We start from the raw sequence: 15,339 nt of genomic DNA on the forward strand, positions 1-15,339 counted from the left end.
CAGCCTGTGCATGTGTCACACAGTAAAGGTTTTATCAATATGTGAGACGTAAAGAAGAAGTAGAAGGGGAGTTTTTTGAAAGAATTTAATATTTTAATGGTATATTAGAGAAGCTACTTACATGTATAAGATCCAAATCCTTATTCTTCCAAAAAGGAATATAAATATGTAAACATGGAAAAGATAAACTCACAAAGGCATTTTTTGTTCTTTAGTTTTCAGATTAACATTAAAATGTTCATTAAAGTAGACAATCCAGACAATGGACTGTTATTCAGCGCTAAAAAGAAATGAGCCATCAGCCATGGAAAGACATGGAGGAAACTTGAATGCGTGTTACTAAGTGGAAGAAGCCAATCTGAAAAAGCTACAATACACACTGTGTCATCCCAACTGTATGACGTTCTGGAAAAGACGAAACTATGGGGACAGTGAGGTCAGGTTGTGGGGTGGGGCTGGGGGAGAAGCTGGAGCACAGAGATTTTAGGGTCGTTGGTCTGTCTGATACCGTGGTAGGTATGTGCCATTATTCATCTGCTGGAACCCAACAAGTACACGAAGAGTGATCGTAATGTAAGCTGCGGACTCTGGGTGACAGTGATGTGACAGTGCAGGTTCTTTGAACATAACCAATGCACCATCTGGTGGGGATGTTGGTTGTGAGGAGGCTGCGCCTGGGGCGGGGGATGGGAAACCTCTGAATTCCTCTTAATTTTATGGCAAACCTAAACATGCTCTTGAAAAGTGGTCGTAATAAAAAAAAAAAAAAAATGAAGCTCTGAAGGTATAGGTTCCATAAAGCCCAGCGAGCCCTTTCCTTTGCATGTCTCTTCTGTGTTCGACCCTGAACATCTTCAAATAAATCCAGGTAGAACGATGGTGAACCTTTCAGAGGAAGATCAGTCACCGTACTTCGCACCGTTATTCCCATGTGTTCCTAGCCTTTCTGCCAACACGTCAACTAGAACGGATGGTGCTTTGGGAGCAGCTTTTCGCTGCCCTGCCCGGAGCCCCTGCCGATGGGCACCTGGCCTGCCAGGTGACAGGAGCAAGGAGGGCTGCCGGGGGCTCACGCCCGTCCTAGTAGTGCTCAGAAGGCTGTGCATGGTTCTCGGACCTCAGTGAGGACGATAAACTTAGAAACACAAACCTTGTTTGTTCTTGGCAAGATTTACGTGGTAGCTGAAGATTAAGCAACTACGACCACTTAGGACCAGATCATAAAGGTCTTGAATTGTGCCTTCCTCTCCCAGTTCCTTCTTGGTTGTGTGGTGGGGGTAGAGCCAGAGAGAGACACCAGGCAGCAGGCAGACCAAGCCGGCACCCCCTCCATTGTCCCACGCATGCCCACCCGCTCTGCCTGGGAGTGGTGGCTTCTCCCATGTTCTCCGCGCCCTTCACTTGCAGGGCGTCCTTTAGTGTGTTGGTTTGGGCCAAGGTCTCGTGCATAAATCGAGTTGAGTGCCAGAAAGCTGGTGTTTAATATATGTCTTCCGGTTCTGCCCCCCCCACCGGCACACTGAGTTTCAGCAAACACATAGTGTTCCCCAACTGCCAGGAACGTCCCTCACCTGCCGGTCAGGCCCATTTCCGGTGGGCGGGGCTCAGACCTCACTCCGTCCTCGTCCTCGCTGGAAGGAGAAGCCGCTGCTGGCCTCCCTCCTCTCCTGCACCTTCGGAAGAGACGTCCTGGAAGGGTAAGCAGTGCCAGCCTGCAGGGTTTGTGGAGGAAGAGGGTCACCAAGGAGTTCACACAGCTCTCCCCAAACAGGGCCAGCTCCGCGAGGCTCAAGAGGAGCTCGTCCTTGGGGGAGCCGATGTCCCCCTGCAGCTTCAGCCGGGCCCGCTGCAAGAGGGCGACGTTGTAGGGGAGTCGGCAGGCGAATGTGGTCAGGGCGATGGCCACCACTGCTGGGTGAGCAGAGCCCGCGTCCCTCCGGGCCCGCGGGACGGCCAGCAGAGTGAGGAATGCCAGCTCCAGGAAGAGCGCAAGCCCGCAGCCCAGGCCGACCTTGACAATTTCATACTCCGGCCAGGCGGTCAGAGGGTCCAGCTGGCACAGAGTGGGTTTGTGCAGCTCCCCGGACGTGCCCAGCAGGGACACCACTCCCAGGGAGCTGCAGAGGGCACAGCCCCCAAGGGCAGCCAGGCCCCACACAGGCCCAGTGGCCCCCTTGGTGTCCGTGCGCAGACAGGGCGAGGGGCCCTGCCGCAGGAACACAAAGAGCATGGCCAGCTGCACGTACTGGGCATTGAAGTAGCAGACGTTGGACAGAAAGGAGAGGGCGGCACAGCCCAGGTGGCTTGTGGCCAGGTAGTCCGGCCGGCTGGCGGCGGTGAGTGAGAGCAGCGTCACCAGCACGTTGGTGACAGTGAGGTCTGAGAGGAACGCATCCAGGCGCCCCAGCCTGGCACGGCCCCGAATGAAGGTGGTCAAGTTGAACAGTCCGGTTACCAAGCTCACTGGGACGAGCAGAGCCACGTAGACTTGCGCACACCTGGAGATGATGCCCTGGGAGGCGATGACGTCTTCTACTGCTGTGGAGACGTGGCTCGGGTAGCGTACCCAGGACATGTTGCGGGCGCTCATCCTGGCAGCGCCGGCCTGTAACAGAAGCACACCCCATGGCGGTTACCGGCTCTGGCTGTGGTTCCCTGCCTCACCTTTCTGGACACTGCCTGCACTCCCCTCACCCCACCCCACACGGCCCTGAGGGCTCTCAGCCCGCGCTATGTAGGTGCCGCCTCCTCGAGTGTGAGCAGCAGGGGTCTTCACCCTGCCCCCCAAGGGTTCAGTGAGGGATTTGTGGGGGCTAGAGTTCTAGGACCCGGGCTTGGAGCCCATGCAATGCATCCTGCTTATTTCAGCTGGGGCGTCTGCCCTCGTGCAGGAAATGGCCAGAACCCACATTGATTGGAGGCTGGGCAGAGTGAAGCTGGCATGAGTCGTTGGCTTTTGGACCCAGAGAAGTTCTGACTGGTTCTGGCCGACGTGAGGGACCCTGCGGGTTGTGATGCCTCCTACCCTTTTATCTGCCAGTTGTTTTATTGCAGCTGAGCTTTCAAGACCAAGGTTGGGGCTTTAAGTAGCACTGCTGACAGGCTCAGAGCCTTCCTGGCCCATCTTTTGTCACGGGGGTAATTTTGTCTCCATAAATGTCCCCCCCCTTAAATATAACCAGATAGCAGATGAGGCTGGGAGATAGCATCACTATTTATTCAAAGGACACTGAAGGCGACAAAATTGGAAACTTAATTCTAGTGGAGTGCTCCAAGGTGGGCCTGACTCCACAGCCAGCTTTCATTTACTCTGTGGGGGCAGCCGTGTGTGTGTGTGTGTGTGTGTGTGTGTGTGTGTGTGTGTGTGTGTGTAAGCATATCCTTGCTTTGGGCCAGGCTGGCAGCCACACAGTGTGACCACAGATTGCAAACATGTCATTCGGAAGTAGAGCCAAAGTGGAAGGCCTCTCCTCCCAGCGTATAACACTAGAGTAGCAGGCTATACGTCGCCCAGACTGTCTGGCACGTGGGTCTCTGCACACACAGGTTTGCCGTGGCCTTTTCTGACCATATCATGGGAAGTGACATGAATAGAGCCGGGCAGCCGTCCAGAGGGGCTGCCTCACTCATCTTGTTCCGTGAACCTTTGGGGTGGGCCAGATACGATTGTTTCCTAAACAGCTGTGTGTAACGAGCACGACTGAGGACATCCTGATCACAGTACTGAAGGTCACGGCCCTTCTGTCTGCGGACGGCATCAGTAAGCAGCCATGTGCAGCCAGGAGCAGCTCAGCCCGTCAGCTCCTTCCAGTGCGAATTCTTTCTTCCTTTCATGTAACTATTCCTTTCCTTTTTCTCATAAAAATCGTCACTTTCTCCCTGTAATTGGGACATTATTTGGGCTTCTGCCGGAATCTGTGCTCCTGCATTGCATGCTTTGCCTCTTGAACTGGGCTCTTGTTTTTAGGTTGACGGTGTCACACACACGTGCCGGTTCACAGGTGCACTTTCGCAGCTACGTGGTAAACTGAGCCACTGTACAAATGCTGATGTTGGTGCATAAACAGCATTCTCTCCCCATACTATCCCCGTGCTCTGTCCCACGAGCCTGAAGACACGATTTGTGCCCACACGTTCTCCAGGGGTGTGTCTCCAGGTATGTTCTGCTCTGAGACACAGTGAGTTGTGATGTTTTTCATGTCCCAGTGCTTAAGGGGATGAGTGATGTCCCGGACGTGCAGTGACATCGGAATTAAGAGGAATGGCTGGGCTGAGAGGAAGTAATTGGAAATTTTTATTTAATTCAGGCAAATTGGACAGACTGTTTTGCGAATGTTGCCCACAGGTCAGTCCCGGTGTCCGGTCTCTGCAGCCGGCTAGTGCTGCACACACTTCCTGGGGTTCGCTGTCAGGGCCACCCCTGCTTGTCACAGGAGGACGCGTGTGTCCCAGCCTGGCCTGAGAGCAGATCCTGGACTCCGGCCCGATGGAAAAGCTTGTTGACTACTTCTTGCTGCTTTCTGTGCTTTTCTCCAAAGGCAAGCGGCTTTCTTGGGGAGGAAGGAGCTCCAGCTTTACGATGTCCTCTTTCTCCCCTTGGGGACAGGTCTCATGGGTCCCCAGACAGGAGGGGTGTCCTGCGCTGACACCGACTTGCTGCCCACAGGCTACCTAAACTTTCAGGCGTCAGCTGCCCACTCTGCTCAGCGGGCACTGGACCAACCACCTCCCAGCTTGGGGACGTCCAAGGATAGGAAGGCCTCGTAGGACCCCCTCGCCCAGGCCGGCAGGGTGTGTGCTGCGCTCCGCTGGCCTCTGCATGCCGCCCTGCCCCAGTCTCCTGTGTTTCGGGCTGTGGTCCTTTTGCCTCAGGGCTCTGTGAGCAAGGGCTGGAGCTCACGGCCTCCAGGGCTGTACACGCCCAGACAGGATCCCCGTCTTGCTCCTCCTTTGCCTCAGATGCGGGCCCAGGAGCGAGGTATCCTGGCGGTGACCCCTGAGTGTCCCTGAATCCCTGGTCTGGGTGCGGGCGGCCTGATGGGGACTCAGTGAGCTCACTCGTGGTCACCCGCCTCCAGGCCCCAGGGGCTCTGAGCCCTGCTCCCAGCGGTGTGCCCCGGGCGCACACACCTTAAGGAGCCCGTCCTGCTGCGGCCTCACACCCACGCCCTGCCTCACGGTCGGAACAGGCCAAGTCCTGCCAGGGGTCAAAGGGGATGCCCAGGGGTGGGCTTGCTCAGCCACCTTGTCTGCCGTGCCAGGCCACCTCTCTCCTCACCGTCACTTTTGGATTTTATTTGGAAAGATAATATAATAACATATGGAAGACATTTTCTTGTGAAATTGTCCACAATTCCGGCTTTTCCACCCAACCTCCCACCCACCCATTCCCGGCTCCCTTATATGCTGGGCTTCTCTTTGGTCTTGACAGTCTCCCCCTGTAGCCCCCAAAAGAGAGAGGGTGGGGAGAGGGCGTGCACAGAGAAGAGACTGCAGTGGGCTCTTAGGGTCAGACCTGGTTGGTGCACTGTCACCACGTACTGAGTGCTTCCCAGGTGCCAGACACCAGGGGGACACTTTCTATATAGCAATGTGCTCGGACCTTCCAGCTTCCCACACAACGCAGGTACAGGCAGAACCCCACCTCACAACTGAGGCAGCTCGTCACCGTAGCGAGTAGTTTGCCCCGTCACACAACAGCATCTGATGGCGTTATGTAAACCGGGTACTTGGCCCGAGAGCCTGTGTTACATTTACGTGCAGTTAAAGTTACTGTTGGGCATGTGCTGCAGTGCGTCTGGCCTTGGAAACACCACACACGGCACAGAAAGGTTCCCTCACCCCACACCCCTTGTGCTGGTCCTTGGTCAACGCCCACCCCAGTCCCTGGCCCCACTGACCGTTTTCTGTTCCTGTGCTTGACACTTGCAGAATGTCGGGTGCACAGAGCCCACATGAGTCTGGTGCACTGAGCGAGACTCAGTGTGAGGTGCGTGAGTCAGTGTCGCCGCTATGTTGCTCAGCAGCATCGGGCTGCGTGGAGGCATCGCAGTTTGCTGATCCACTCACCGTTTGAGTGACATTTGGGTTATTTCCAGGGTTGGGCTATCATGCATAAAGTTTCTTTAAATATTTGCACACAGGGTTTTATGTAAATTATTTTTTTGAGTGAATACCTAAGAGTGAGGTTGCAGGTTCTGCGCTAAGTGTGTTGACTTTACGTGAATATTGACGTACTTCCCACGTGGCCGTACTGCTTTGCATCCCTGCCAGACCTGCCCCTTTAACTGTGCTATACGCTCCAGCAAAAGCAGAGCTTCTTACCTGAGGCTTGTAATTTCCTGGGAAGATGGGCTGACCCTCCAGGTCAGACCCCGTGGCTTGTCTGCTGCCAGTTTCAAGCCGAGAACCGGAGCTTCTGGGGTCCTCCCCTGAGCCACACAGAAGGGTCCCCTGGGAGCTCCCCGAGGCCAGAGCCTTGAGAATTTTCTGCTCTTTATAGCAGCTCTTGGCTACAGCTCCGTAAATAGTCTTTCAGAATGGCTCTAGGAAGCATGGGCCCCACCTTACCCAGGATTGCTTCCCCAGAGTTAGAAGGTGGGGACGTGACAGCAGCCTGTCCTAATGACGGGGATCAGTATTTCCCGGAGGACACCAGGGGAAGGACGGGGAGCAGGTTGACACATGGGGAGTGCTCCCCTCCTTCACAGCCCCCATGCCTGCCCCGGGGTCCCTCCAGCCCCCAGGATCCAGGACTTGCTCTGCTGGGTCCTTCTCATGGCAGCTGCCCTCCCTTTCGCTAATCACCGTCAGTTACAGACCTGTATATACATGGTTGAGTTTTACATCCAGTGGGAGTTGTGCTAATTCCACTTAGCACTTTGGTTATTAAATGGTTTCCATGCTTCTGCAGTTTTATTGTCGTCTAATGGGTGAGTAATTACCGTAGTGCTGTGACAATCATTTACTAACGGTCCCCCTACTGTGGACTTTTGTTTCTGACTTTGCCATCGTGGGTCCTTTCCAATCCCATGCTTGAGCCCAGGAAGCCTCACAGCTTGGTTTTCTGTGTAAAAAGAGGGTAAACCTGTGAGGTCAGGAGGCTGCCAAGTGACTCTGCACTGTCCTCAGCTTGCTGGATGGGGTGAGGCCCCTGAGAGCACATGGCCACCTGATGCCCTGTAGTCCCGGAATCAGTCTCTCCGGAGCTGTCGTTCTCGGTGCCCGCTCTGGCTTTGGGTGCCTGCCTGCCACGAGCCCTGACACTGACAGCGTGGGGGTGGTGACCTCATGAGGAGGTGGTCGCTGGGGAGTGCAGCTTCCTGTCAGCGTGCCCTCTGGAGGACCCCACCTGCCCCTCCCCAGGCTGGCTCTTTCCCCTCTGCCAGCTCCTCCCTCCACCTTCTGGCAGGACTTGGCTTTCTTAGTGCCTTCTGGTCTTGGCTGCGTAAATGTTTCCATTTCAGTCCCCTTGCTCCCTGCAGACTTCGGGCCGAGTCAGTGGCCCGATGAGTCACCATGTCAGCCCGTGTCCCCATACGTGGCTGTGCGCGAGCTTGCACAGACACTGGGTGTGGCGTGCAACCTGGGACTGAGGTCAAGGGGACCTGTGGGAGCCCGCCCTGGGGCCCCGCCTCTGCCCACCACCCGGGGTTTGAGCCGGTGCGGGTGGCAGCATGGCCTTCTGCTCCTGTGGACGGGCGTCGGGCCTCCTCACCCTTCCTGCGGTCCTGACTCAAACTCCAGGAACTGCCCTGACTGTCTTTTATGGCTGTTGGGGAAAATAACCTCACTGGAGGATGAAAAAGGTTTCCATTCAGCCTCTCTTGGGCCTTCCAAAGTGTGGTCCTTCTCTGTCTCTCCTGGACACACCTGTGGGCACATGCACACACACACACACCGCCAGCAGACATAGCACCGTGGGCCCTGGAGCGCCCCTTCCTCACACACTGGGTTACGTGGCTCCTGCCGGGGCCGAGCACCCTGCCTCACCCGCCATCCCCACAGCCTTTGTAGGCATATCTGCTTGCCTGGGAGCTCGTCAGGCATTTCATCATCCCCACCTAGACTGTCATGATCCTGTGCAGGCAGAACTCCCCCCCCCCCACACACTGTGATCTGAGGCAAAGTACTAAGCCCTGGCTCGTACTCAGCATGCGTACTCAGCACGCATATGCAGATTTTATCAGACCAGGTGACCGGGCGCGGGTCTGTGCCTCCCTCCACTTGGGAGAGGATTCAGGGGTCAGGACCTTCCTTCCTGGTTTTTACCTAGTCCTGAATGTCAGCTGGACACTGAGCCACCTGTGCAGGAGGCTGGTGGGACTTGCATGGTCTGAGTACTGGAACCTTCCTTCCCAGGCTCCTTGCCCGCGCCCCCAGCACAGAAGCGCAACCCCTCCCCACAGCTGTCAGGAAAGACCCCTGCATCCTGGGTCCATGCCCCATGAAAACGTGTGTTCCGGGCGTGCTTGCTGTGACACGCGCATCGTATTCTGCCAGATAGACTTGTCCGTAGTTCTGCCGCAGGAGAAACCCCAAAAGCGGTGACCGATCTGGCATCTCCAGGCGATGCCTGCATGCACTTCTGACAGTTAACAGACCTTTTCTAGCTCTGTGTTCAGGAGACCAAATTAGGGTCACTGTTACTCTTCCCTTAATGAGGGGACCTCAGCAGTCTGCTCCATCATCCCCAGTCCAAATGCTCGAAACATACATTTCTTTACTTTTCTTTGGAACCAGCTGATAGTATACACAGACTGGTTTTCAGAAAGAAACAGCTGCTGCTGTCCCCGGCTACCTCTAAACACCGCAAATGCAAACCCGAGAACAGGCACTTAGGTAGGCAAGCTGGGAGGGTGGGTGCTGCTTCCCGCTCCGCACTCACCTGTGCGAAGGCTCTGCTCCAGTTCTCTGCCTGCGGTCGGGGTTCGTACACGGCTCAGCTAGGGGCCCCACTTTGGAGGGAGAGGGCCCTGCTTCCAGCCTTACCCTCTCCTTCAGTTGTTCTGTGCTCATGGAAAACGGTTACAGCTCTGTAAGGAAAATAGGAATTCAGCCTTAAGTCATTCAGACCACACACTGCATGTTAAGCCAAGTATGGTGTGGCCATGTGACCTAGAAAGTTCAGGCGGACCTGGGGAGGGAGGCAGCTGAGTGCTGCACACAGACAGAAAGGCGGTGTGTGCGTCTGTGCTTCCCCACGGGCCAGACCGGCAGTGGTTTTCCTGTGGAGCCCACACGCTGGCGCGTTGCGAACAGTCCCTCCCAGAAAGCAGGCAACGTCTGCTCTGAAAATAGGACCCAAAGCCCCACCCAGAGAACAAGGGACGCGCTCACAACCTGTGTAGCCAAAGAAAGGCCCCCAGAGGCCCCCCCAGAGCCTCAGCTCCAGGGCCTTGGAGCCCTTGGCCCAGGGGGTCTGCCCTCTGCCCCCACAAGGGGTGGACGTGAGGTGGCCAGAGTCCTGACCTTCTGCCTCATCGCCCTGCAGGCCTGTGCCTGGACTCGCGGGGTCACGCAGAGTTAGGGCGCAGCTGCCCCAAGGACCATGTGAGAGCAGACCTCCCTGCTGCTCCCCAGCAGCCTCTCGCCGGTGGCGCCTGGCCGGGTACAGGGCAGGTAAGAACTGTGGGGGGCTAACCGAGGACGGGGTCAGCAAGGCCCCGATTAGCAGGGGCATCTGCAAGCGGCCGGGGCCCCCAAGTTCCTGAAGGAGAGAGGCTCTGCCAAGAGGAGGCAAGAGCTCAGAAACAGATCCCCCCGCCCCCCAGTCCTGCTCTGAAACTTAAAGTGCACATTCCTCTTTAAATGCTGCCCCCACTTGGTGGCCACGTCCCTTTTATGAGATGTAAGCCCTGTGGCGACGTAAGAGAAGGGGGAACTTTCTAAGCAGTGCCCAGTCAGTCTGGAGTCGCTGACAGTGCCCGCAGCCCACATGAGCTCCGTGGAAAACCCGTGGCCGTGCCAGAGAGGCGCTTGGACTGAGCCTGGGCTCGCGGAGCTGCTCGCTTGGGAGTGGGGAGGCTCGTGGAGCTTGAGGGCTGCCGAGGGGGCTGGCTGGTCTCCCCCGGAGAAGGGAAGCGGGCTCCTGGCAGTCTCACCATCCTGGGTTCTCCTCCCCGCTTCCCGGGAGATGAGGTGCCTTGGTATTGGACCCCACAGCCATTAGCCCCATCCTGTCCTGTGCACCCCTGGAAGGACCCAGCCTTGGGTCAGACGCCGATGGAATGAGCTGGGGCCAGAGTGGGAGGACAGGCTCTGAGCTACCTCGACAGTGAGCGCCTCCCTCAGCCTCCGGGTCCGGCTAGGAGAACCAGCCTGAGACAGGGCACGCAGGGCTCCTGGAGCCGGGGCAGCAGGCACTAGCCTGGCAAGGTCGCTGGGTTCTGAGTCGGAACTGCAGCTCCAGGCCTTGCCCTGCACTTGCAAGCTGGTGACTGCGGGCTGGTCCCTTCTGTTGCTGCACACAGTGTTGTAAGGACCCCGTGTAATGATGGAGCAGGTGGACCATGTGGGACCGGGGTGGGGCCCTCCTGGGGACGGGCGGCGAGATGGGGGTCCTGCCACCGCCCCGCGTGGATGGTGCCAGCTCCCTGGACATGTGCTACGTGCCTCGTTCCTGGCCTGCAGAGCCCCCTGTGGCCAGGCTCCCGCGACGCCAATGCAGAGGCACAGCTCACGTGCGACGAGCTGCGTCTGTGGAAACAGTGACAGGGACAAATGGGGGCTGTGCCTTTACGCCCTCCCCTCCCGGAGCCTGGACCCTCCTCGGTCAGTCGGGGGTGGGTGTCCAACTCGGGGACTGGGGGTTACGCTCTGTGTCACTTCCTGTGACACCAACAGAATGACCCCTTTGTCTTGACTCACTCATAAGACAGCTTTACATGTTTAAAACAGCCTTGTCTGAGGTATATGTACACATCGCTCCCCTGTCTTAAAAGTACAGTTCAGTGGTTTGTAGTGTGTTGAGAGCTGTGCCGCCATCAGCACAACACTGCAGCTCTCCCCACCTCCCAAGGCTCTCTCCTGCCCGGCAGTCCCCGCCCCCGTCCCATCGCTGTTTGTCACTGAGCTGTTTATTCTGCCCTCCTGGTCCTGCTCAATCAGCAGAGGCAGGAAGGTGAAGCTGCCTGTGGGTTTATGTGGATCTCAGCACCAGCCTGGCCACTGCCTGGGGGTTTCTTGGCAGGTCAGGGGCTCAGAGGCCTCTGGGAGGCGCTGACCGAGGTGCTGACCGGCCACCCTGCGGGCGGGTCTCGGCCTCACAGGGAATCCAGTGAGCCCCTGAACAGGGCCACCTGCCCGAGATCCCACTGCCCTGCCGGCTGCATCCTGTCTCAGCCTCCTCCTGGCCTCGGACGCGGCCGGAGGGAGCTGTGGGTGCCTCCTTGAGGGTTGTTTGCCTGTCTCCTACCCCTGCTTCTGATCCTCCCACCAGTCTTTCTAACAACAGGCCGACAGGCAGTCCCAGCGCAGCAGAGGCTAGACCCGCGTCTTCCTGCGGGCCCCTCATGAACGGGCCCCAGGGCCACCGCCATTCTCTGTTGCTTCTTTTGATAAAAAGTTGTTCCCAAACCCCCATCATTCTTTAAAGTCTACATTACCTATTTCTTCTTTGCCTGTCTGTGCCCCTGACATGTGGTACGTGCACCACGTGTTTGGCTTGGAGATGAGAAATTGCAGCGTGGAGTTGCCATGTAAGCACTGTGCGCCGTCCGTCACTAAGCAGAAACCCAGTGTCCACACCCAGCCTCGCTCCTTCCCCCGCAGAGCCGCGCCTGTGCGGGCCTCTCCTGGCCAGAGAATGCTCAGGCATGTGCATAGTACACGCACGTGTGCATGTGTCCGCATGCCTGTGCGTGTGCATGCATGTGCACATGTGTAGTGTGTGTGTGCGTGTGTGCATGTGTGCAGACAAGCACCGGTGTGCACTGAGCGCCCCTCCTGCTGCTGTGAGTGGGTTTGTAAAGGCAGCATTTGCTGGCAGTTCTGAGAGCTGCGTGGACACAGCTTCTGTAGGACATTCCGTTCCTCCTGGTGTTTCAGGAATACGTGACGGTGCACTGATTTGCTTTCAGCAGCTGGTTGGGGGTGAAAGCTTCCGTAGAAGTCACTGAATTATATCATGTGCTCACCACTTGGGAACTGCGACGCCTGTGAGCAGCCTTCTGCATGGCACCACGGGCTCGCTGCACCCTGCCGGGCCTCCGACCCGCCCTCCGCTGCCGAGCCGGCGTTCCTGTCCTCAAGGGTGAAGGTCCACCGGCAGCCACTGGGGGGAGCTCCACAGACACGCTGCTCTCAGGCTGGAAACGTGTTCGCCTTGGGAGGCTTATCATTATCCTGCTTATAACTTAAAAATGCACAGCTCAGTTCTACAGCATTCCGCACATTAGTTTCTTATTTCTCAGTTAACATCATGTTAATGGTGACAAGCCCAGAAGAGCCTCTGGGTGGGTGGTTTTAAAATATGCTGCTCCTCTCTTCATGAAGCAGTTGCGTTGCTGACATGTCATTTACCCAGGGAAGTGAGTCCCCACAGCTTCAGCGTGCAGCTTGAGGGAGCCTGGCAGATGCACACACTTGCGCAGCCGACCCCTGACCACAACATGGCATGTCCGTCATCCAGGAAGCTCCGTGTGCTTTCTGCCGTGTGGTCTCACTGACCAGAACTGTGTACAGCGGGGGCCTGGGGTGTGCACGTGTGTCTGGGCTTTGAGGTTGGTCCACGGGGTCACGCGTGTCAGCAGCCCACACAGGCTTACCTGGTCACCTGTTGGTGGACAGTTGGGTCCAATCCAGTTTGGGGCTCTTATGACTGGAGCTGCTGTATTGTCCACAGGGACATGTTTTCATCTCTGCTGGGGGAGCACCTAGAAGTGGGACAGCCGAACTAACAGCGACCATACGTTTGACTTCATAAGTGACTAAGTGCCCTCCCTGTGGTTGTGCCATGTCACCCCCCTGCCTCCCCTGTAAGTTGCAGCGCTGTTAGTTCAAATGGCGTGTTTTGGGGAAACCCATATGTGTGAGATGGGGAAGGAGGGCAGGAGGTCCCGGCCTAGTGTGCAGACAGGATGCACAGGGAGGACTCCCAGCGATGCCAGAGGCCAGCGCCAGGCCGCGGCAAGTCGGTCGAGGGCCCCGCACCCCTTTCCGCCTTGGGCTTTGGCGTTCCTCAGACTGAACTGCAGAGAACCCCAGCGGCCCAAGGTGTCCCAAGAAGGTTCTGCATGAAGTGCGTTTGGGAAAAGCCGTGAACACGCTCCTCCTGGAAGTGATGACTGCACGTGGTCAGGCCAGGGATCCTACAGAAAAGGAGCCAGGGGACTCATTTCCCAGGCATCCCAGACGGCCCCGCCTTCTCTCCTTCCCTGACACGCACTGCTGCTGCTTGCTGTGCTCCTCTCCCCTCATCCTTGCAAACCCACCAGTGTGCTGGGGAGGAACTGTGGCCCTGAGCTCAGTGAGAGGTGTGGAAGGGTCGCTGCATCCCTGGGCCGGGGGCCGCGTCTGGGGCTGGCTGAGGTTAGAGTGGGCTCAAGGGCAGCCCCCAAACTTAAAGCTCCTGTTCTGTCTGTGAGAACAGGTGACATCGCCCACCTGTCAGTGAAGTTAGGGGTGTTGTGTTTAGGGTTATGAGAAGCTTGGGGTGCAGTGCCAGGAACCTGTTGACATTCCACGCCCCCTATTCCCTTCCTTCCTTCCTTCCTTCCTTCCTTCCTGGGCCACCTCCAGCCTCTCCACAGCTCGGCGTTGGCCGGGCTGGTTGATGCGCCTACACCTCGGACGTGCCCTCGGATGGACCTGGCATGTTCTCATCTCTTACCGCAGAGCCGTTGATAGGTTCCCTTTGGGGATACCTGGTTTGTTCTAGAGACTGTGATTCATCTGTCTGCATGTTTGGCAGGCCTGCTCTGTGACCACGTCTCTTCCTGTGCTGGGTGCCAGATGCCCCTTGGGGACTCAGTGCCCCATGCGCTGCTTGAGTTATCACGATGACCTTGTAGGAACAGACAGGGTGACCCAGCTGAGCAGTGGTGCCCGAGTTCACATATACAGAGCACTCTGGGTGCCTGATGCTCTGCCTCGTGCCTCCGGAGTTTTCACTAGATTGTCACAGAGGAGGAAAGGGGCAGAGAGAGGCTGAGCACTTGGTCCAGGTCACACAGCAGGTAGCAGATGTGGATCTGGGCGCAGGTGGTGGCAGCACGGGCCTCAGGGTCCCCCTGCCCTCGGGACCTGGCGGGCCTGAGACATTCAGCTTGGGCTTGTCACACTCTTAGGTTGGCACCTGCTTCATGTGAAAATCAGGACATGTGACCTGTTTCTGGTCCTCGGTCCCCACCTTGCCCTGCTCCCAGAGTCCCTGTGCACTTGTGGATGTTGCCGCCCTGGGGCCGACATAAGTGAAACCTCTTCCAGTAGCTTTGACCTTGACCTTGGTAAGGAGCGCATGCACCTGAGTTGCCACAGCGTGGGGGTCTTGGAACACTGGTGACATCGTTGACACCGCAGCCCCATCCCTGGGGGTCAGCGCCGCCGTCCTTGCAATGTGGTGGCCTCCCCATCAGAGGGCAGCACAGCTTGTTTCCTGAGCCGCTGTCTTGAGAACTTTGCTGACATCTTGCTGACTCCTCTGTTATATGGCTTCTCCTTCTGTTGACGGGAGTCGAGGGAGGGCACAGTCAGGTCAGGAGCCGGTGGCCAGGGTGGAATGCCTCAGATTATTTTTAAAAAAAAATGGGCAGAGCACTTACCTGAAAGGCAGCCATTGAGAGCAGAAGTGTGAGTGGCCAACAGATACGTGAGAAGGGCCTCGACCTCGTGACAACTGGGGAACTTCCTCGGCGCTCCCACCAGGTTGGCAAAAACAGGACATATGAGCAGTGTCCAGTGTGGGCGAAGGGGAGGCAGCTGGCACTCTCGCACTCGGCTCCTGGGCACACCGTATACACCTAGGGGCACGTGAGGGCTGCAGGTGTGCGCCTGGGAGAGCCCGTCCACGCCAGCCCATAGGCCCATTGGCAGAATGTGGGTGGCTGTGATCTGGGCCACCTATGGAGTACTGGACAGCCACGAAAGTGACATCAAGTGCAGACACAGGCCGGTGTGGCCCGTTCCTGAGGGATGCACAGGGAGACAGCCACGCCGTGAGCAGCCAAGACAGGCAGTCCAGCCGCCTCCACAACATTGTCAAGGCAGCCTGAGTCTCAGGACATTGTCCCTTCTGAAGCCGATGGCTTTGCTTCTTGTTGGAGGAGCAGGCTCATTTGGGAACGTGTTGGGACTGTGTTCACATCTGCGCACCAGCCTCTGAGTGACCTCAGACACCAG

General features: G+C 57.2%; 2 protein-coding genes across 8 annotated transcripts in view; one reads left to right on the top strand and one right to left on the bottom strand.

Annotated features, from left to right (window-relative positions):
• CHLSN (cholesin) overlaps positions 1-15,339 on the top strand; it is a 92,068-nt gene that overhangs the window by 33,409 nt on the left and 43,320 nt on the right. The window contains exon 1 of one of the 6 annotated variants that reach the window (XM_088798827.1): positions 9,466-9,621. The exons of the other annotated variants lie outside the window; for them this stretch is intronic. The gene's annotated coding sequence lies outside the window, so the exon portion shown is untranslated. Of the gene's footprint in view, positions 1-9,465; positions 9,622-15,339 lie in introns of those variants that run through there. 6 annotated transcript variants of the gene reach the window in all.
• LOC109455719 (uncharacterized) lies at positions 72-9,494 on the bottom strand. 2 transcript variants are annotated; one of them, XM_088798816.1, is made up of 3 exons: positions 9,137-9,494; positions 8,904-9,035; positions 212-2,616 (listed from the first exon to the last, which is right to left on the bottom strand). In XM_088798816.1, the coding sequence occupies exons 2-3, from the start codon at positions 9,016-9,018 to the stop codon at positions 1,568-1,570; spliced, it is 1,164 nt and encodes a 387-aa protein (XP_088654942.1). In that variant the 5' UTR covers positions 9,019-9,035; positions 9,137-9,494; the 3' UTR covers positions 212-1,567. The 2 variants fall into 2 exon arrangements, with proteins under 2 accessions (XP_019603025.3, XP_088654942.1); XM_019747466.3 differs by lacking the exon at positions 9,137-9,494 and having other exon boundaries at positions 72-2,605; positions 8,888-9,025.

This window comes from Rhinolophus sinicus, chromosome 5, assembly GCF_057876585.1.
Source record: "Rhinolophus sinicus isolate RSI-liver-muscle chromosome 5, RSI-T2T, whole genome shotgun sequence".
NCBI classification, from domain to species: Eukaryota; Metazoa; Chordata; class Mammalia; order Chiroptera; family Rhinolophidae; genus Rhinolophus; species Rhinolophus sinicus.

Bases quoted from the DNA above. Each gene is read 5' to 3' on its own strand.
- LOC109455719 (XM_088798816.1), bottom strand. From the start codon at position 9,018: ATGAGCACAGAACAACTGAAGGAGAGGGTAAGGCTGGAAGCAGGGCCC. The intron at 2,617-8,903 runs CAGAGCCTTCGC...CATGGGGTGTGC, and splicing joins CCGCAGGCAGAGAACTGGAG to TTCTGTTACAGGCCGGCGCT.